The sequence below is a fragment of the Apodemus sylvaticus genome, chromosome 4, assembly GCF_947179515.1.
Source record: "Apodemus sylvaticus chromosome 4, mApoSyl1.1, whole genome shotgun sequence".
Lineage (NCBI taxonomy): Eukaryota > Metazoa > Chordata > Mammalia > Rodentia > Muridae > Apodemus > Apodemus sylvaticus.
In genome coordinates this window covers 44,014,889-44,038,280 of record NC_067475.1, presented here as the reverse complement: position 1 = coordinate 44,038,280, position 23,392 = coordinate 44,014,889, and the positions used below count along the sequence as shown (strand labels likewise).

Here is a 23,392-nt window from a genome sequence, read left to right as displayed (position 1 = left end):
ATTGAATATTTGTGATTCTCTAGCACAGCCCGCTACAAATAGATCAAGGCACATACCTGATTCTTCCTTTATTACTTATTGGATGATAATACATTCCAGAATATTTAGTATCTTTTTCATGTTAATGGGAATTCAAAACTTGCCAAGAGCTTGAGGAGCACAGGTCTTATGTGAGCTGCTGTTATTTATTCTGTAGTTGTTCCAGAGGGAAGTGATTTGGAAACAAAGAAAGGATACATGTTTTTTCAAAGAATATCAAATATTGAAAAATAACCAGCAGATGCCCAAGAGAGACAGACTTAAAAAGGAAAATACTTCAGAAAGGAAGTTTGCTAGAGAAAATAATAACAAAACACAAAGACAGTCCAGAGAACCAGACAGCATGTTCTCAACTAGGAGAATAGAGGCTGGTCATAGATCTAGTCTGAGTAGCATGCAGCTTGCATATACCATGGTATGAAAAGGAAACTAAATATATGCATTTGTAGTGCTTCCGTGGAATACTACTGATTAATGTGCATCAATTATATCTATATCCAGTTATAACTTTACACATGGAAAGGACAGCACTTACTAAGGCTGGGAAGATGGCATGGTCAATTAAGTGCTTGCTGGGCAAGTGAGAACGTCCACATTCAGAATCCAGCACCCTTGTAAAGAGGCAGGGCCAGGAGCTGTGCAATGGTGAATACCAGTAAGTGGGGAGCAGAGACAAGGTCATCTCTAGGGATTGTTGACCAGTCAGTCTTGACAAGTTGGTAACATCCAGGATAATTCACAGACATTGTCTCAAAAACCGATGTAGGTAAAATGAACTAGAGGATGGCATTTGACATCAACATCTGGCCTTGCCATACATGAGCACCTGTACACATGTATACATATATAGACATACAGAAACGCTCAGACAGATAGACACAGATAGACCAATGCAGAGACACAGAGAGAAACTTGTTCTGTGAGTTTCAGCATAGCTATTCCATTCGTATGTGGCTCATATCTAAAATGTGGATAGGAATAATACCATGTGTGTCATAGAGCTACTTAGATATTTTAAATGAAGTAATCACACATATTCCCTACCAACCAGGAAATTATTACAATGCTTATAGTCAATAAATGTTGAATAAAATTTTCCATGTAAGCAGAATTTACTTTCTTACTGAGAGCAGCTGAGAATTATTGTTTTCCTATACTTCTTAGGGAGATGTTGGTTTGTGTATTAAAGCAACAACAGCCAATCCTCTGGCAAATTCCCTAAAGAGCATTGATTTGCCCTGGAAACTTTGCAAGGCACGCCCATTACTGAGCAGCTTGGAGTGGTTTTGTTTGTGGAACATTACCCATCCTTTTTATTCATAAACTCTCATCTTCCTACTGAAAGTTGAATTAAAAAGTCATTTCTGTGTCGTTTTGAAATCATCCTCTTGTAGACACAAACCTTATTTATTAATATGCCATCGGCTCTCAGGAAAGTCTTCTTTTGATAGATGGGGATTTGTAACTTTCATATTTCACTTAAGGTTGCCTCATTTTTCTTTCCTCGTAGAACTTTACTTAAATTCGCTAAGATTTAATACTTTACTATGATTTAAACTTTGTTCTTTCCTTACTAGGAAATGTGAAGTTTGGAAGAATTTATAAACTATAGGATAAATAAGCCTATCTTCCAGAAGGCTCATTGAACATTCATTATGTACCAGGTCTTGATGACATATGAACACACACCAGCGTAGCTGATCTCTCTATCTCTTATTCATGAGAACAGTGCCATTTTTACCTGTTTAATAGAAATGGTGATTATCAGAAAGGGTGAGGGGCTTGAACTCAGATATCTCTGGGCAAGCATAACCAGTAGGTGTGTGTGTGTGTGTGTGTGTATGTGTGTATAATTGTGTGTATGTGTGTGTGTGTTTGTGCATGCATGAGAGAGAGAATATTGACAGTAGTCATTGTAACTTTGAAGGAAGAATACTCAGAAATCTGTAATAAGCCAAAAGAGATTTCTCAGGTAAGAGATGATGTTGAAATAAATGCGCATGCACGTGCCCCCCCACACACACACATACTGGGTGCAGGAGGGAGGGAGGGGAAGGTAGAGAATTGCTGAGGGGACAGGGGCAGAAGAATAAGGTTCACATAGGCTAAACTGGCTATGGACTTGGAGCTAGCATGTAGTCCAGACTGGCACTGAACTCACAGTGTAAGTCTTAAACTGCGCTTGAGCTGCTGCCTCCCCTTCCCCATTGTTGGGATTGCAGGCATGCTCCACCCCCACCCCCCACCCCCTGGCTTGTGCAGGCCTCAAATGGAGACCAGGGCATTTTGCTTGCCATGGATGCACTGTTCTAATGGAACTGGAGCCCTGATGTTCAGTATAGAAACAACATTTTCTTTCACAGGGAAAATGTTGTTTTTCACTGATAGAATAAGGCTGGCCTACACTAATAAGGTAGACTTTAATTCAAGTCATACAATTATAGTTTTAAAAAGCATTTTAGAAAGGCATCCATATTTACACATAGGTGATTGTTTTAGTGACTAGCTGGCTCACCTAGCTGTCACTAGATGAGACATAAAGCAAATGATTACAGGATTTTGCACAACATCACAGAGCTGTGAAGTGGGGGAAGAGAGACTTGCGCCAAAATATGTCTGGTGACCGAGACTGGCTCTTGGTGACGCCATAGTGTTATAGGCACTGAACTTCCATAGAGCCATGAACAGAAGGTTAAAGTTACCACATTGAGACATAAGTTACCTGGACTAGACACAAGCTCTTTGTGACTCACAAGATTCAGTATGTGACCTGAGCTATGTAGGGTGCAGGGATAATTTAATCATAGCGAGTCTGTCTAGTTACTGGCTCATTTTTCATCTTCTTAAGCCAACATTCATAACTGGGAACATCTTGCCAATTCCCTTTGAAACATTTATAGTAAAACTCTGACCCAGTAAATGATAAATCCATCATAGTGCCAAATGTAGATTTAAATCAAAAAATGAGAAACCCAATTGTCTTTTCCCATGTCTTGATCCAAGTTAGCAATGATGATGAATGAATGAATTAATGAATAAAAAATATTATTGTATCTAATTCCAACTGGTCAGTCCTGAAATCATACACATACAAGTAGCTTTACATAGACTTAGCAGGTTATCTTAATATGTTTAGTAATATTTAAGAATAACATATTAAGAATCATATATGTATTAGCTAGGCAGAATTAATATTTTTATTACTTTCTGTCTTAGTTTTATTGCTGTCAACAGAGACCATGAACAACGTAACTCTTATAAAAACAACATTTAGTTGGAGCTGGATGACAGGTTCAGAAGTTTAGTTCATTATAATGCAGGCAGGAACATGGCAACACACAGGCAGGCATGGTATAGGAGGAATTGAGAGTTCTACATCTTCATCTGAAGCCCACTAGCAGAATACAGGCTTCCAGGCAGCTAGGATGAGGGTCTTAAAGCCCACAGCCACAGTGACACACCCACTCCAACAGGGCCACACCTTCTAATAGTGCCACACCCTGGACTGAGCATATACACATGATAGCTTTCCTAAAGGTTTTCTGTTCAACAACTAATCTTTTATTACTTATATTACTATGTCTCTCTATGTGCATGTGCGTGTGTGTGCGTGTGTGCGTGCGTGCGTGTGTGTGTGTGTGTGTGTGTGTGTGTGTGAAACATCTGGAGATCAGAAGACAGCTTTGTAACATCTATTGTCTCTTTCCTCTTTACAAAGGTTCAAACCTTAGGTCTGGAGGTTTGAACAATAGGTACCCTTACCTACTGAGTCATCTCATCAATTTTTATCATTGATCCTGTAATACACTTAGAATTTGACATTTATGAGAAGCTGAACTTTTGATACAAAGTGCATCTATTCCTTGGGATATGTTAATGCCTATTTTTCCTAGAATAATATTTCTTATCCATTAATTAAATATGTGCCAATTTTTTTGTTTCTTTGCTTTTAGTTTCCTTGGGTTTTTAACACTCAGTACTCAGTATCCTCTTAAATATTTTTACTTAAAGCATAAAGAGTATAATTTCCCTGTTAATACTGTATCAGTCCATACTATGATTTGTGTATTGTTGCACAATATATTTCTCTCTGTATATGCATATACATATATATATATAATGTGAAGTTTGTGATATATAATTAATTTCATATTAAAGGAATCTGAGATCTTTTAGAACATTGAGAGTTAAAGGTTCTGTATTAAGTGATGAAACAACATGACCAAAAGCAAGCTGGGGAGGAAAGGGTTTGTTTGGTTCACACTTTCATAGAGTAGCCCATCCCATCACTCAAGGAAGTCAGGACAGGAACTCAAGCACAGTAGCAAACAGGAGGGCAAGAACTGATGCAGAGTTCATGGCGGGGCGCTACATACTGGTTTGCTCCTTATGGTTTGTTCTCCATTATTTTTAATATAACAGAGGTCCATCAGCCCAGGGATGATGACACTCATAATAGACTTGGCCTTCTCTATCAATCACTGATTAATAAATTGCCCTACACGCTTGTCCCCAGACTGATCCTGTGGAAGCATTATCTAAATTGAGGCTCCTTCCTAAATGATGACTGTTTCTTGTGTCAAGTTGACATAAAATCAGCCAGTACAATTGTGTTATCTACAAGTCTCTTTGTTGGTGTGTTTATAGAAAATTTTCCATTAAGAACCACAGTACTTTGAAGATTGTCACTATTCTCCTAATTTTAATAATCATTTAGTAAAGTGATTGCTATTGATATTTTTTAACTTTATTAAATAGGCTTGCCAGAACCCAAGAAGGACCATATTTTCCAAGGCTTGACACAAGTCCAGGGATTTTACACATCCAAAGACTTTCTGCCACTTGTCGCCAAAAGCAGTAAAACAGGTAAAATCTATTGTCTTCTGTCTCAATGTTGTGTGTGGTGCCCCAGGCATTATACATTTATATTAAATTCAAACTCAGTAAGACATTATTCATTTCTTATCTGGATCCTTGAATAAACAGCACTAAGGTAAAAACATTAAAAACTGACATGGGTTGTTTACAGGAATTATAGAATTGCCTATTCTTCCAAGAAAGCATCATGGAAGATATTTGTGTGTGTGTGTGTGTGTGTGTGTGTGTGTGTGTGTGTGTGTGTGTGTGTTGTGTGTTCCATGTGCACTGTGAGAAACTAATTCAAAATAAAAAGACTGCACCAAACACTGGAAGAGATTCTACCAAGAAGGGCAAGATTTCTAGTTTGGGAGCTATTTTAAAGCAAGATGAGTCTTCGCATGTCTGAAATGATGTGTGTCTGCAGAGGCAGGAAGATCAAGGACTCTTCTAGAGCAGTAATTCTAAGCAGTTAAAGTAAGACACTTTGATAGACACTCTATTATTTCATGTACCTCAAGATGAACAACCTGAGGGGAAGACTATGCCAAGTTTTGGCTCCATTAGTGCCCTTGTCTTTGTGATAAAAAAAGCTGTAATATTTTTTTTTAACTAGATGCTCTAAACGTTTTAAACATTTATTTTTAAAGGATACTGAGACATATCTGTTCCTACATCTAATTATGTATAGAAATGATCAAAAACATATGTTTCCCTTTGTTAAAAAATTTTAAACATACCAGTATTAAATTACTTGAAAGGTAATAGCAGTGAAGGATATCTTCCGTATCTGTTGCTCAATCCCTGAACCCTGGAAACTTGTGGGTTTTTCCAGGAAGATGCTGGTGCACCAAGCTCGGATTTGAGAATCACAGACTGTCAGTTGTCTAATTCCCAGCAGATGATCATCTAAACAAAATGATTATATTTATTGAAGTTATAGATCTAGATATCATCTGAGGTGGCATTTCAAAAATTATAGTAATTTATCTTATCAGTATTTTATAATACAGTACTGATAATACAGTGCTGTCTGACACAGAACACATTCTGAATTTCTTTTTCTCCAAGGATCTTCATAAGGATACCAGATCTTCCTACACAGACTCTGAGAAATATGCACTTATGAAGTCATATTTGCTTGGCTGGTGGGAAGGCTCAGTAGGAAGAAACACTTGAATATAGGCCTCACATAAAAGCTCCGTCCTTGATCCCACTATGTGGCAGGAGAGGGATTTCACCTGAAAGATGTCTACCCCATGTACACTCTGACATGTGAATGCCTATACATACACAAGCATGTAATTAATTAAATAAATAAATGAATAGGATATATATATATATATATATATATATATATATATATATATATATCCTAGTTTCACTGAATGAACCAGAAAAATTCAATTAATAGAGCTGGGAGGTGGTGGCACATGCCTTTAATCCCAGCACTTGGGAGGTAGAGGCAGGTGGATTTCTGAGTTCAAGGCCAGCCTGGTAAACAGAGTGAGTTCCAGGATATCCAGGGGCTACACAGATAAACCCTGTCTAGGACAAGAGAGACAGACAGACAGACAGACAGAGAGAGAGAGAGAGAGAGAGAGAGAGAAATCTGTATTGTAGTCATTATGTCCAGAAACTCTAGAGTTTCCAATATGATGCTTACTGAACATCTTAATTTTAAAAGTTTACTAAATATAAAATATATAGTAGCATTACGTTAGAAATTAAGTATCTTAACAAAATGCTCTAAACTATGGGCTGAGGTAGTTAAACAAAGGATTGCTTTGTTTCACTGATGTATAGAAATTTAATTATGTAAATGTTAAGATATGTATCATGACTGTGATAGGCATTTAATTGATTACTTCTGTCTATCATGACTAAATTTTTTTTTTGTGTGTTACATCAGTCCTTATTGAAGGGGAAAAAAGGAAGCTAAGGGTCCTGAGTATAAAATTACATATATGAGCATATTTTTAAAATGGGAATAAAACTGTCTCTCAACGAAGCAGAATAATTTGATAGTGACACTCCACCCTGGGAAACTGCAAGATGCAATTTTACAGTGCTTTGAGTACAAGTATCTTTTGAGCTGTCATGCAGAAATGGTTTCTCTGCTTGAAAATGGGGTTTTCCTTTCATCGTTCAGGAATGTGCGCCTGTCGCTCTCCATTGCCATCCGTAAGGGGAGCCGTGATTGTACTCGGAGCTGGAGATACTGCGTTTGACTGTGCGACATCCGCTCTGCGCTGTGGAGCCCGCCGCGTGTTCATCGTCTTCAGAAAGGGCTTTGTTAATATTCGAGCTGTTCCGGAGGAGGTGAAGTACAGGCACTGGAGGAGCCAGGGATGGAATCCCACAGATTTTAGGAAACGACACTGTGGATATGCAGTCCTAATTTAAATAATTAGATTGTCCTTAAAATGGACAGAGGGGGAAAATAATTGAATTCTAGGGAATATGTAATTATTTTCATTCTGACAGTCCACTTAAAAGGAACTTTAAATATTAATTTGGGTAAAATGATACATGTATTTGGGTCAAAATCACTGGTCTATCTTTTTTTTTTATCAGTGTTTTAATATCTTTGAAGTGTATTCTAATTAGTATCTGTCAAATGTGCTAAATCTATAACCTCAACAATCTGCAATTTTCATAAAATGTGTGGATGGTAAATGAATGCTATAATTAGAAACATTTAAGATCCCTCAAGCCCAACTATACTAGAATATCTATATCTATATCTATTCCCTTAAGTCCAACTATACTAGAATACACACACACACACATATATATATACACTTGTACATATGTCATAATTAATGGCATATACACATGTATATATATATAATGTTTTTATGCACACTGTGTTCACTTTTAGAGTCAACTGTTTCTGCTAGAAAGACAATTGATTGAAATTGCAGCAGAGTACTTTAAAAGAGCTTCCATATGAACACTGCACAGATTCAGTGTTTAGTTAACTTAGTAAAGACGATAGAGTTAACATCATTTTATTCAGACTAGTCTTCTATTAAAACATCATCTGGCTGTGCATACCATGACCTCTCCAACTGTAATAGAATCAGGGAAAGATAATATTTTAAAAGGGATACTACTTGCTAGACAATAGACTGAGTCTATTTATGAAAAGATAAATTATCCATTTTATTCAAATTAGTATTTTGAATTTGATTTACTCAAGAATGCCCACACATGTTTGGAGGCTCTTGATCTGGAAGGAATTATAACTGTAGTTGGTGGGTAATTTGTCAGATGTGGATTAACCGCAGTACAAATTGACCCGAGTAAATGATCCATCACTATTAGTTCATAGCTGGGCTGCAACCGTCAGCGGTCCTCAATGGCTTCTACTACAGTCATACTATTAATATGTATTTTCTGAGGTGTTCTTATAATCCTAAGAATCATTTCTGGAATACACTTTTAGGCCTTAGTTAGTTCGTTTACATCCTCCTACAGATTTAAGTAGCCAAGTTAAAAGAGAAACAGTACCCAATTTTATTTATTTTTCATTGCTTTGCTTAATGTTGGACTTGGGAAATATAACAAATTGCTGAAAAATACTTTACAGTAAATATTTTATATTCTGTTCATCTGTTCCTATGATTTAAAAGGTTTCATGACCAAAGGTTAGAAATAGAAGTTAATCCCATGTATTGGGATTCTATTTGTGGAGATCTGAGGTTGTTTTGTTGTTTTTTTTTTTTAAATAAAGCAAAATGAACAGAACAAAGATTTATTTTAGGTCAGTGTTGGCAGATCACTGTGATAGAAACAAGTAACAATGTCACTACTTCAGTGACACATTTCTTCCAATTCGGTCTACCTTCTAGAGCTTCTATGACCTCCTAATAACACGGTTGAGTGAGACAGAAGCTTTTGGACATAACTTTTGGAGGACTTTCCATAAACAAATGTAAACACCCCAAATGGCAGTATTAATTATTGCATTCCTGATAGTATTATCGTTTTTCTTCATCTTCCATTAGAAAAAGTAACTAGAAATACATGGCAGCTGTTTCTGTCTTTCATAAAACTCAGAAAACAACTCAGACTGGGTAATTACTTAGGAAAGTAAATGTGTGTATTCATGTACCTTATGTTGAGTGACTACTTATTGTATTCTAGGCATTAGTTCAAGTAACTTGAATATATCAGAGAGAATTTCATACATCATAAAACTTAGTTAGGAAATAAGTGAAAGACTAAACAAGTACTTAAATCACTTGTTTATATAGAAAGTAAATGTATCGCACCATCTGTGCTATATTGAAAAGTATTGTTCAATATTCTCTATTGTTCTATGGTAATAATGAAAATTACTGGTATGAGGACATATAGAGTATACAGGTGTTTGCTTGGGTACAGAGTGTGGTAAAGGGAAAGACAGGGACTTCTCTCTTACATAGAGTGGTTTGTAGGTCTTTCTGATTAGTTTTGTATATAGAAAAGATAAGATTGGGAGAAGATTGGTATCCAGTAATAAGCACTGTTGACCTGATTAAATGTTCTTAACCATAACAAAGGAAGTCTCCTAGGGAGTTCATGTGAACAGAAGATAATAACTGTGGGCTGCCTATGAGAAGCTGGCTAGCAATTGTGGCCACCTATAAGCTTCTACTTAGTAGAAAGGAAAGTCTTGGGACTGTTTTGTATAGAGAAACACAAAGACCTAAGGTAGCTTTTGGATTTGCAACTATGCAGAATTTTGACTATAGGGCTGTAGAGACAGAAGCAAGGAGGCTGGTGGCTAAAGAAAAGTAGACTGTTGGTCAGCATGATAGTATATAGAATGGAATATATTATAGTGTATGTGTAACTTAGTAGAGGCCAGACCCAGTAGGATGGGTGTGGTTGCAGGGTGCTAAAAGGAAGGTCTGCGCCTTGGGATCATAAGTTGCTTGCCTTTGGTGGAGATTTAGTAGCATTCCAGTTCTTGGACTTACATATATCTAGAATGAGTGTTTTGGTTTTTTTTTTTACAAGTAACCAAAACTTTTATATATTCTTAAAATTACTTGATATTTATATGCATGAAATCAAATACCATGGTCATCTTCCTTGCTCAATTTTACATTTTTTCTAATCAACCATTGATATAAGTGTTCAATAAACATTTGTAGAATTAGTAATCTCTAGAGAAGCTCAAAACTAAGATTTCTTCCACTAATCTTCCAGGGTAACTGAATTTTAAATTTTTAGAGGGTCCATGTAATGATTTTAGGCAAACCCACAACATGCGATGTGTAATTAGTATCATGTATTAATGTTATATAGTGTGTGTGTGTTTGTGTGTGTGTGTGTGTGCGCGCGCGCGCGTGTGTTGACTTCAGGCTAGAGTATATGGCCAGTGTCCATGATATTCTGAATTGGGATATTCCAGCACTTATAAGTTTCCACATTCATTCATCATAGTCATTACTTGGTTTTGTATACTTCTAAGGAACATTCAGTGTTTACACCAAAAAACCAAAACACTCATTCTAGATATATGTAAGTCCAAATACATGGGATTTGAGAGACTATGTGTAGGGACTTATTTTTAAATAACATAGTAACCCAACTCTTCTATATCTCTCTAATTTCTCATATGCTTCCTTCTTTCCACATACCTGTGTTTCTGCCACATTCTATTTATTTAAAGTAAATGAGTATTTGAGAAAAAAGCCTATATGAGTTTTTTCTCAAGTAAATATAGCATATAATTATTCGTACTTGAATAAAGGTTTTAAATGACATGGTTTCTCTATTAACCAATTGTCTCACCACCCAGATCTTCAGTATTCATATGTCTAAAACTTCAATCTAATATTCTTTCTTTGAGAGAGGAGGAAACAGACCAACAGGACATTTTCTGAGCCTTTAATAATAGATGTGAATGAATACAGAGGTCAGTAACTTGCTTGAAACTGTGCCTTCTGTGGCTGTGGTTAATAATAAGTATGTATTATATATTAAGTGTATATTATATTTATTTATTTTTGTTGCTGTGATAAAAGACTACAACCAAGGCAACTTATAGGAGGAAATGCCTTTGGGTATGTGCTTCCAGATGGAAAATCCTTTATGGTAAGGATACATGGCACAGGTGGGAGGAATGGTTGCAGGAACAAGTTGAGAGATCATAACCTCAACAACAAAAATGAAGCAGAAATATATACTTGAAGTAGGGCAAAACTGTGGCATCTACAAGTCCACACCAGCGATGTACTTCCTCAGTAAGACTGTACCACCTCACCAAACAGTACCTCCAACTGAGAGTCAAGTGTTCTAACATCCACACTGATCAGGGGCTTTGTTATGTTATTATACAAACTACCACAATTACCAAGACCAGTGTGTCCGCATCCAAAAATATTTCAATCAATAACACTAGGAAGCATCTCAGAATACATATTTTAAGGACAAATACAAACTGTTTCTGTAATGCATAGGCTTTCAAAATTTAGAGTGGATCAAAAATCACATTGCTGAACACAGACCTCTGGGCACTGTCCCCTGAGTTCCTTTCAGAGTAAGTTTGGGATGGGCCTGAGAATTTGCATTTTAACAAGTTCCCTGGTGATGCTGAGGCTGCTGGTCCACTGCTCTAATGTATCATCAATGAGTTTCCAGCTGTCTAATTAGAACCATAAGCAGTATGCTGTTTGGAGGCACTTTCCATCTTAGTTAAGAAAGCATTAATGCTGAAGGATATAGGTTTGATGAGATGAAGATAGGGAGGCATCATCAGCATATTGATGTAATTCTGATTCCAAATGTCTCTCAGGCTCCCTAGCGGCCTCACACACATGCTAAATAGGATGATGCTACTGACACACTAGCTGTTCTCAGCCCTCAGCCCTTGGGGAAACCAGCCAATCACTCAGTGCTATCCTTTAAGAAGATGAGGGAAAATCTGTTAATAATTCCCTTCAGTACTTTCTGCAAGCTTAAATAGGTGAGATTAAATTTCACAGGATAACAGAATCCCCCAAAATGCTGGTATTAAAAGCTGTTGACATATCAGACAGAACTGCCAGAATACTGTAGGCGGCTGGGAATTCCTAAAAGGAGGCATGAAGGTCAGGACTCAATAGACCTGCTTGACTTGATCAATTTAAACAATAAGGTTAAGGAAGGACTCTGTAGTTGTTATTGATTATGGTGGAGAAGAATATGGCTCAATATTAGTTTTAATAAGAAATCCCATTCATGAAGAATATTGCAGGAATCTATCATATACCTACTTAGTTTCTAAATGGCAGCAGAGCATGGTATATCTGCTATCGCTCTCTATTCTGATGACATCTATGTGCTATTCCCTCTGTTGGTTTATCGGGATAGTTACTGGTTTAATTAGATTTGCCTGTTACCAAAAATCGTAGTCATTTAAAGAATTGGCTGTCTTGATAATAAAGACATTTTTATATTATTTTAATATAAAAATGTATGCTAGATCCTTTGGTCCATTAGTCAAAATGTGTTTTACTGTGATTTTGAAATAATACATTTCCATATGAAAGAATACACCTATTAACTTAATCCTTTTTGGACAATACAACATACCCCACAATATATCTTTTATGGGAGACAACTTATGGTTCCTATACACAGCATTTTTAGCAATAAATGACAGTGTTAAAGCTGCATTCCTTGTTTGATACTCTGTATTTTGCTGTCCCCTTATTTATTTTTGTAGCAGTAACAGATGCTACCCTAGCTTATATTTAATTATTAAAAACATCAACCTGAGACTAATTTTAGTAAAGAACCCATATAGACTCACAAATGTAATTTCCCCTAGTAAAGTAGATAACTCCCAGTGATCTCTCTGCATTTGTCACCTGCACTTCGTTCAAGAGCATTTCTTCATGGATTGTGATCAGAGACTTGTTAGCATCAATGGCCAAGGGGAGTTGAAAACAAACAAATAAATATACAACTGCCCCTAGGCAAACAAAGTTAATTAATGGCAGTTGGGGGCTCTTGGAGTGCTAACATTGTAAATGCATATTGAATACCTTTTGATTGTAGAGACCTGACATTCCAGGAATCTGGATGTGTATACCTGATGGAAAGTTATGTTAGTTCAATGTGGTGTGAGCAGTTAGAAGGAATAGGTTTTTAACTGAAAGTTGGAGCGGGTTGGTGACTAGTCTGAATTTTCCATCTGTGATATCAGTGGTGGTTTGTAAGGAATCCATTTGTCCATTCCCAAAGTTTTTAATTTTACTACTCAGAAAAATAGGAGAGAGAGAACTGCTAACAAGCCAAGACCCAACAAAAGCACATTTAAGATTGTACATTTAAAGACAATATCGAAAATGTCATGGGGACTTTTGCATATGTTGATTCTGTGTATCTTTAGTGCTGATAATTTATCTTTAAAAATGTTACCAAACTCTTTTATGTGCATGCCATATATCTACATAGAGAGAATGTGCCATATTAAATATTGGTTATTGCTGCATTAATTTTAGTAGCTTATCTGTCTTTATTCATATTTATTTGAGTTCTTCAATACTTTTACATGTCTTATAAGATGGAAATCTTAAGATATAATTATTTCATTTATTCATCTATTTGAAAAAATGTATTCTACAATGTAGTCTAGACTAGCCTTGAAATACTGTGTAGCCGGATGAGGACAATTAATCCTCCTGCATCAGCTTCCTGGGGCCTGGGATCATAGAAATGTTCCACCTTACCTGAATTACAGTAATTTATTAAATACATATATTAGTCAGTATATAGCACTCAAAAAGAATAATTAAGAAAGACCTGAGAATTTGTTATTATTAACAAATTATTTACTCTTGTTATTGTAGTTCTGAATGTTAAATATAAACCTTGTTTAATACAGGCATTTTACCTCTGAGCTACATTCTTACCCATTTTATTAGTTATAGTTTGAGATAACGTCTTCTAAGGCTACGAAAGTGAGCCTTGAATCTCTATGTGAGCCAGGCAGATTTTGAACTTATGACTCTCTAGTCTCACCTTCTTCAGTAGTTGGGATTTTAGTCATAGCAGTGACATATCTTCATCTATTTCACAAGTATTGCTTTTTCTCTAAAACGAGTGACATGTCTCTCTCTGTCTCTCTGTCTCTGTCTCTCTGTCTCTCTGTCTCTGTCTCTCTGTCTCTGTCTCTCTCTGTCTCTCTCTCTGTCTCTGTCTCTCTCTGTCTCTCTCTCTCTCTCTCAAGGCCTTCCCTAAAAATATTTTTCTGAAGATTTCTTCTGGTCTCTTCTTAATTTACCCTTATTTCAAGACATCTTATGGCCTTTTATGGCTGTCTGACACTCACTACATAGGGTTGTTATTTCTTTATACTAATTTCACAAATTAAAATGCAGGCTTCTACGATTGGCTATTTTATTCAGTTCATAATTTGACTCCAAGAATAGAATAGTTTTCACTTCAAATTAGCAGATCACTAATCCATGGTAAATAAATACACAAAAAGTATCTTAACCTTGTAAGAATATTTTAAATAGGTATAAAATACTTACTATGCATTTATACTTCTCAAAAACTACTTTAGATTTAAACTTTAACTTTACATTTTCATTTTCTCATTACATATAATGGTTACTTTTAAATGACAGCTAGCTACAACCTAAAATAGCCTTAGAAAAATATCTCAATTGAGTAGTTATCTAGGTTAGGCTGACTTGTGAACAATTTTCTTGTTTGTCTATTGACCCTAATTATCGTGGGCAGCACCATTCCCTAAGATGGTCTCTGAGATGAATAAAACGAAGGCAGCCAACTGAGAGCAAGGACGCAAGCAGATAGAGTAAGAGCCATCGCTTCCTTAAGCTCTTAGCTGTGGGTATAGTGTGGATAACTATCTCAAACTCTCATCTTGGCTTCTTTCAAGTAGTGGATTGTGACTTTGAATTGTAGGCCAAATAAACCCCTTTCTTCTCTAGGGTGCCTTTATTAAAAAATAGGACATAATATTAAATTAGCATCAATGATTTTTCGTGGTCCCTTGACCCTTAAAACTTAACCAAGGACTAAAAAGAGTAACTTAAAACCAGAAAACATTGTCAAGCAATATATTAAAATACTGAGTTTAATGAAAATGTATCAGGATAAGTTAAGGCTGACATTTTAAAGAAGAAGAAGGTATTGCAATTTGAACAGAATTTGCATAGCTAGTCATTTCAAGATTTAAAAAGATACCTCCAAGACACAAGGTATACAGGATCATCTTTTTGTGAAATGTTACAATAGCAGTCACTATTGCTTTACTCCAGCAAAATCTAAGGGGAAGAACAGTGAGATCTAGTCAGGTTTAAGGGAATATCATCAATCATAAATGAATACTGTAGAAGTATTCTTTTCTTCCTAGAAGTGATAATTTTTATGATAGCTGTGCAAAGTCACTTTGTATCCTCTTAGGAATTCTTTACATTGCAATTCTGGGTCTTGTAACTCAACAGTGACTAGATTGAGTGACCAGGAGTGACTCAGTGAAGGTACTACAGTACTTATCCAACACATGACAGAGCTCTCATGTGGAGTAGCACATTTCTTTTATGTTCTTTTATGCAAGCATTTTGATGAATTTAAAAGAAGAGGCTATAAATGATGACTGGTGTAATTGTGGATACAGACTATGAGGGTGGGTAGATTTTAAAATGCTGTACACTCTATTTACTCCCTGTTAATTTCTGTACCAAAAATTATAATGTAGCCAAATTCCAGCATGACAGAGGCAGGGACTCAAAGGATACCATCCCTTGCCAAATAGCTCTTGGCAATGGTGGCTGCTGAGGAATGGAGTATCAGTTCTCTCATCAGGAGTGGAGCTCCTGCATCATTAGATGGCTGCTAACACTTGGGCACATAGGTAGCATTAACTGACCTAAGTCAGTTATTTAAAATAAAGAAAACATAAACTCAGGATAAGGACACTGTTGAAGCAGAGTCTCCATGCTAAGAGAAGTTGGAGGACTATGGATTGATATGGATAAAATACATTTTATACCTATATAGAATTCTCAGAGAATAAAACATATTTTAAAATTATAAAGTAGTTAAAACTTTTCCAGTAAACTCAGGAGTATGGGATTTGATGTGGGTAACTAGGACTTACTATATTCCTTCATTCTCCTTTATCTCTTTGGTAAGCAAATTAAGTAGGCTATTAGATTTTAAAATTAAACTAATACAATTGGTAGTACTTTGTTTCAAGGTTTATTACTATTTTATGGATAGAAGTAAATAGAAGGGGTCAGGTAACCAAGAGGAAGTTCATTATCACTGACAGTCTTATTGTTTCTCCCCCCCCCCCTTTTTAAAGCTTTATTTATTTATTTATTTATTTATTTATTTATTTATTTATTTATTTCATGTATGTGAGTATACTGTGTCTTCAGACACACCAGAAGAGGGCATTGGATCCCCATTACAGATGGTTTGAGCTACCATGTGGCTGCTGGGAATTGAACTCAGGACCTCTGGAAGAGCAGTCAGTATTCTTATCCACTGAGCCATCTCTCTAGCACCATAACTATTTCTTTTAACTCAGGTCAAGCTGACTCTAGGAAGTGTGAGTAGTTCCTCCTTTCACAGAAAGGAGAGCTAGTTCTGTCTCCATTTCCTACTTAGTTACACAAGTTATGTAACTGTGCAGCTCCCAACTCTACAGTATGAGGTTTACCCTGCCCAAAAGAGTTCACATATAAAGATGCCCATTTGAAGTTCAAGGGTTAGATCCCAGAAACATGTTTCTAAGGGGATTTAGACAAGTCCCAGTCACTGTTGTGATGAACTCCCTTCTTTCATCCACATTTTTCACACAAGAAAGATGATTTTCATTTCCAGAACTCATTAGCAGTTAATTCTGTTACACCAGCAAGAGTTCTTATTGGCTCTTATTAAAGACTAGCTATGAATTATCTTGAGTAGCAATATTTTCTACTCTGTCCTTTCATGGCATTTTAAAAATTTTATTTATTTATTTATTTATTTATTATTATTAATAGTAGTAGTAGTAATAGTAGTAGTATTGGAAATATGATGTGTCTGTGTATATGAGAAAGAGAGATACACACAGATGCACACACATATACATAAACACACCAGAAAATGAGAGAGAGACAGAGACAGACAGACAGACACACACACACACACACACACACACAGAGAGAGAGAGAGAGAGACAGAGAGACAGACAGAGAGAGAGAGAGAGAGAGAGAGAGAGAGAGAGAGAGAGAGAGAGAGAGAGAGAAAGTCACACATGCCAAGGCATTTAGTTGGAGATTTAACTGGAGCCATTAGCAAGTTAAGAAATCTATTTATCCCACATATAGCATAACTCATATTTGGACAAATTCCCCATGTTTATACATGATGAAGAGTCTTGATAGACTAAATGTTAGGATTCTGAAGTGTCCAGGCCCATCTATTCACTTTTAGGTCACATCTAGGGTTAATACAGAACATGAAGAGCTCATGTTAGCAAGAACAACTCACTCTTGATAGTCAAGTGTTCTCTGTGATGCCTTAGATGAGGAGGCATCAGCTCCAAATACAACACAGAGAAATAGAAATAAAACCAAAGGACGAGGTGTGATGGGTGAATTAAAATATTCAAAGGTGTAATCTTCCAGAATAAGCTCAGTCTTCTTGGTTCTTTTAAGCAGCTATATTCTTTGGAATGCTAGGTTAGGGTGATTAGATGTTACCTTGAGCATGGCAGATAATGGGGAAGAAGGTCAGATCTTCACAGGCTCATACATTGAGGGCCAGGGGTTTCAATAAGCTAACTTAAAAGACATTCTGCTAGATTTTGATTTTATAAGAAAGTACATATGTGAGCATAGAAGACTGTTCAGAAATCCAACTAAAATATGGCAAAGTAGAGAATTATTTGAAATGTGATCATAGTGTCATTGCTGATTTTTAGACAAGATAAGGGATTTTTGTAAGGCAAGCATTCATTTTATTACTTTTGACAAATAATAGCAATTTTGTAGCAGAAGCTACTTAATATTGGTTTTAATTTATGTAGTCTTTCCACTGTGAAGCTATAAATATTTGTAATAGTAAACAGTGAAGAAATAAGATCTTTTCCAAAATTAACACAGGCCATGAAATACAACTAAGCAATTTTGATTACAAATCACTTGGTTTTGGTTTTTGTGTTCTTATCAGATTGATAAATAGTTAAATATACTGTACTGATCTTACAACTTTCTTCTCATAAAGAATATTGTTTCTTCTTATTGCTTTTAAAACTTTGGCATAATTAGAAGTTATTCCAGAATTTAATATATGCTGGTTTTGATTCTGCTCGTTATGGTTTCTAAGCTATGCTTACCTTGCCTATATGCAATCTAAAAATGAGTTGACATCATGCTTTTAATTATAGTAAATTAAGTTGTTTCATAATTTCTGCAGTATGATGCCTGTAATATTAATCAGACCAAATCATCACATTACATAAAGTTAATCATTAAAATGATTATCATTATTGCATGCTGTAGTGAACTATTTTTATTTTACTTAGCTTCAACCACATAGCTTTCCTAAATATGGAAGTGAAAAATCAAAGCCAAGAATTTTTTTTAACTTTTCAAATGCTTTCTGAAGAGAAGGTGACAAACCGACCTGTTGAACCCAGCTCTTTAACAGTGAAAAATTGATGCTACCTGCTATCATTTTCCCTGAGTAATTATTGATGAATATAAAAATGAGAGACGCTCTGTGTTTATTGGATGAAACAGTTGACCCATATAAGAACATCGTGATGGCTTGAATGTGACTGACTCATAAGCACTTGCTCCTTGGGAAGCATTTGCTATTTAAAGAGGTTTTGTGAACATTTGCAGATGAGTCTAGCTTAATGATATAGACAATGGCGCTTAAGTCCTGGAGAAGTTTTGGTTTTTTCCCTTGGACACTTTTCTGTATCTCTGTTTTGTTATGTCTCTAATTCCTCCTTCCCAGTCTTCTTCCTGGTCACAGTGAGTTGATAAAGTTCTTCTACATGAGACCTACCAAACATAGACCAAACAAATCTTAAACGATGAGTTAAAATAAGACTTTCATCACATAAACTATTCTCAAAAAATTTTAATACAATGATGAGAAAGCTAACTAATACACTATTAAAAATGTATGCCATGACGGTTGTACTTGTATATCAGATTCTCATGCTTAATGACTATTAATGATCATTAACAAACTTCAAATATGAAGACCCAGTACTGATATTTGTGAATTACTTAACTTAGAAAGCTGGATTTTACAAATACCAAAATATTAAGAATATACACATAGCTAGACAATCGATCACATCTATCATATGCTGGTGGTAACTGAGAACAAAGAAATTACTCTTTTCTTTGTTTTACTTTCTACTCTGAAAGAGGATTATGACCTTTTTCAGAGGCTTATCTTCTCTGGAACTATCTGCTTACAGTGGGAGGATTTTTAAATCCATTCACCAAAATATCCAACTACCTAGTTTAATTTCATTAGTTTCAGTATCTTCCAGGCTGTTTTAATCATTTATCACTCATTCTGAAAAAAAAAATGAAGTCTGTTTTGTGGCAGTCCTTTCAACATAAATAGATAAGATGGTACCCTGACTTGATGCTCTTGAATGCGATGTACTTGCTGGCATTCATCTGAAAGTATGCTTGTTTGAAGTTATCAGTCATTGAGTATTTGAGTATGACTCTTTGGCATGTAAGATAGAAAATTTGATAATATGTTCTTTCTGTAATTAAAGAGCTTTTTGGAGTGGTTTATTATATGTTATGTAAAGATAAACACTGCTTTATTTTTCTACTTGAGATAGTCTATTCTTCGTTTCTTTATACTACGTTGTAAATCCTGCTTTATTCCTAATTTAACCTTTATCTAGATTTTTTTACGTTTCTATTAATTTGCTTATGGGACTGGGTTCAAGAACCTATTGCTTGGTTCCTAACTTTTCTGGATATAAGGCAAGTCTTTATTTATTTTGACAGGAAGGGTTGACTCTCTTCTGTTCTGAGGAAGCTCTCTATCCCTCCAACTTTCTGGTCTCTGGTTATGCCATTTCCTGCTATATTTTTATTGGGGAGTCTCAGTAGCAGGAAGCACAGTCATACTGAGTGGGGAGCAGAGGAAGACTAGAGTGAGTAAGGTCCCAAGAGAATGTGTGTTGTTGGCTTGAATCAGCCATGCCAAGGATACCAGAGCCTCAGACTCACCCGTTGGAAAATGGCAAAGCCTTTCCCACAGGCTCAGCCTCAAAGGAAATTTCAAAGCCTTCCCTGGTACATCTGGGACAGTTGATAGTGTATAAAGAAAATGTCTACTATAGCTATCTCTCCCTGGATATTTATGGTCTGAACTGTACCCTATAAATACTACTTTTATTGAGATTAGTTAAATCTCTGTTCTTGATACACTTCTATCTCAAAAATCCCACCTTCCTGATTTAGCTGTATCCAATAACTCTGCCTCTCTATGCAACTTTATATAATCAACATGTCAAACTTTTGAAATTTTACTGTCTCTCCCTCAAAGTGATCAGTACAACCAACTCCAGCTTTTTCTGTGTGTCTATGTTCAACTCATGAATAGTTGTCAGTGTTCTTCACTTTCCTAAGAAGGCCCAAGTCCCTGAAACCAAGCAGATGTAGCATGACTCTTTCACACATTGTATAGTGCACAGGTTCTCCTCACCAAATATGAAGATCCTACTAAAGTTGCTGTCAACCAAATTAGAGAGTTTTCTAAGTAAGCTCTTCCATGCTTTAAATATGTTTTTGATATGATGCCTCTCTTCTCCAAAGGGAACATAAAAACACATATTTATAGCTTGGATGTAGAATTCTTATATACTGAAGTGTTACAGACTTTGGATTTTTAAAAACAAAAATAAAATATTTGCATAGGCATAATATCTATCCTGGAGGTGCAATCTAAATATGAACATTAGAGTCATTTATATTTGGTATTCAGCCATATCATGAAGGAAATTTTAAGGATCACTTCTGTGTGTGTACATTTTTTACTGTAACCCACTGAATGAGACTAGGAGTGAGTGAATTTTTTATTTGTGATATAATCTTAAAAATCAAGCCATATTGGATTTTTTTTATATTTTGATTTTACATACTCAGATTAGGTGTTTTACCTGAATGCATTTTAGACAGGGTCAGGAGACTCCCTGAGGCTGGGTGTTTGGTTTGTAAAATCAAGAGGACAATTACTATTGTGTTGGCCTTTTGTACCACAACAGGAAGAAAAGATTGGTTTGAAGCAATGTTTTGTAATAACTAATGTATAGCTTTTGTAAACTATCTTCAGTAGGAAGATAAAATGCTATGGGCAAAGTATTAAAAAGAATATCTGATACCATCATTTATTATCATCAGGTATAACCTGGCAAGAAGTGAAATTAGGCTGGTAAGATGACTTGGCAAATAAAGACATGTAATACCAAACTTGATGCCCAGAATTTAGATTCCCAGGATTTGCATGGAGGAAAGAACTATCTGGGCTTTCTCTGAACCTCTATACACATGCCATTACACATGTGTACTCACCCACAATACACACTCATGCAAAATAAAATGAATAAAAATGTAATTCTCAATGAGAAAGAATCATATATACTATATCCCTAAATCATTAAAAGGATATTTTACCTAATGTATAAGTTCAGATGCCCATCATCTCATGGTCCTAATATTTCTTATTTCTTAGCACATGTCTAATAGTGATTTCAATATCTTTCTTCCCAACCCAATATGAAGACTTTCCTGATAAGTACATAGAGTTAGATAATATTCTTGGTTTCTATTGACAATTCTCCCCTTGTGTAAAGTGAGTAATAGTAAATAATTGTATTTAATAGCAAAATAGCTGTTGCATAAGGTATGACTTATGGGCACAGTCCCATATGTTAATCACATATCTCTACAGATTTGAGAAAGGAATTCAGAATACTCTGGTAGAAGGGTAGTATTCATAGTGCTATTCCTCTGGACACAGTAATGCAGGGGTCCAGGGAGCTCAACATCTTTGGCAAATTATCAACCCTGTGATGTTAGAGAACAGATGAAAGGGCTCACGAGAACACAGAAGGCGTGTTGTTATATGCCACTGAAATTCCAAATCTTGGTATGGTCTTGATACAGACATGCCCAAACTCTATCTACTGTACACTTCTAGCCTCTACAAATTTGTTTTATTTCATTTGGATGATGATTGCCTTACACTGAATTCCCTTGTCTTAGTACAGCATCTCATTGTGAGGAAACAACACCTGGAGGTCTTTCCAGATTTCTGGGTTGAGCTGTAACCCAGAGCATGATGGGAAAACCTGACTGTGGAGGCTGCTTAGGATAGCAACTATGGACCAGTCAAAATAAGGCACAAAGGAAGTTCTCCCTGAGATAAAGCTTGCAACAACTCACTTGGACAGTTCTGATCTTCGATTCCTTTCTCCTGTTTACAAAGAATATGGTCAGAATGGTGGAGTTTCCAAAATCTTGTTTTCCTCACATGCTAGGTGAACCACAATGCATACCTTAGAATGTATAGATCAGTTTGAAAATGAAAACATAAAATTCATGATATAGTCTTAGCAGGAATGAGGATATAGTTTGTTTTCAGTCCTAACATGCATTTTGGGTTCTTTGAGGCATCTATATGAGAAAGATGCTGAGGAAAATCTTAAGTTCTTTTGTTTATGTTTGTTTTTCTAGCAATATCTAATCTCCCACATTTAGCAACAACTTTGCTGACTACCTTAGGAGACTGTGTATATAAATACATGCAGACTGTCAACAGATAAGTAATTCTGGAAAATAAAGCAGGTTCTAAATTAATCTAGCATGCATACTCTGCAATACCAGTATCATAGTTCTCTATTTTACTTATGCTCTTCCCAGGAAGTAGGACAATTATAAATAAACATGCCGCATTGACATAGTCAACCCATGAACATTTGGCAATACCATTCACTTGAGTATGTCAGTATGATTAAAAGTTAGAATCACCCTTCCTTCTTAACTGCCATGAGATTGTTTCTTGTGCTACATTATGAAAATGCCAACAGGGAAACAAAATCGTATCCTACATGCAACAAGTTTATAATTTGGATCATTTAAGAAATGCTTTGCCTCACAGAACTTGTACATCACTCAGGAAACCTGGCTTCCGTTGTGAAAGTTCTCTGCAGTAGCACAGTTACTACTATTTTGTTTCCTGTGAGATACTCAACACACAAGTTCTGAATATATTGACAAATGCCTGGGTTTCATCTGAACTAAAGGATGGAAAATAATAAGATAAGGAATATGAGCATTTTGTGTAAATGGGCAACCTATATAGGCATAAAATGTACAATTCCAATTTAGTGATAGGACGGATTACACATGAGAAGGGGATTTCCAAGAAGTCTGTACTTGTGTCTCTAGTTTTTCATTGATGATACTCATGGCTGTGCTGTTATAAAAGGAAGAAT

At 35.8% G+C, this 23,392-nt stretch overlaps 1 protein-coding gene across 1 annotated transcript in view; it reads left to right on the top strand.

Moving 5' to 3' along the window:
- Dpyd (dihydropyrimidine dehydrogenase) overlaps positions 1-23,392 on the top strand; it is a 900,155-nt gene that overhangs the window by 351,304 nt on the left and 525,459 nt on the right. The window contains exons 9-10 of the mRNA XM_052179342.1: positions 4,798-4,905; positions 7,049-7,218. Of these exons, the coding sequence (XP_052035302.1) occupies positions 4,798-4,905; positions 7,049-7,218 (278 nt within the window). The remainder of the gene's footprint in view (positions 1-4,797; positions 4,906-7,048; positions 7,219-23,392) is intronic.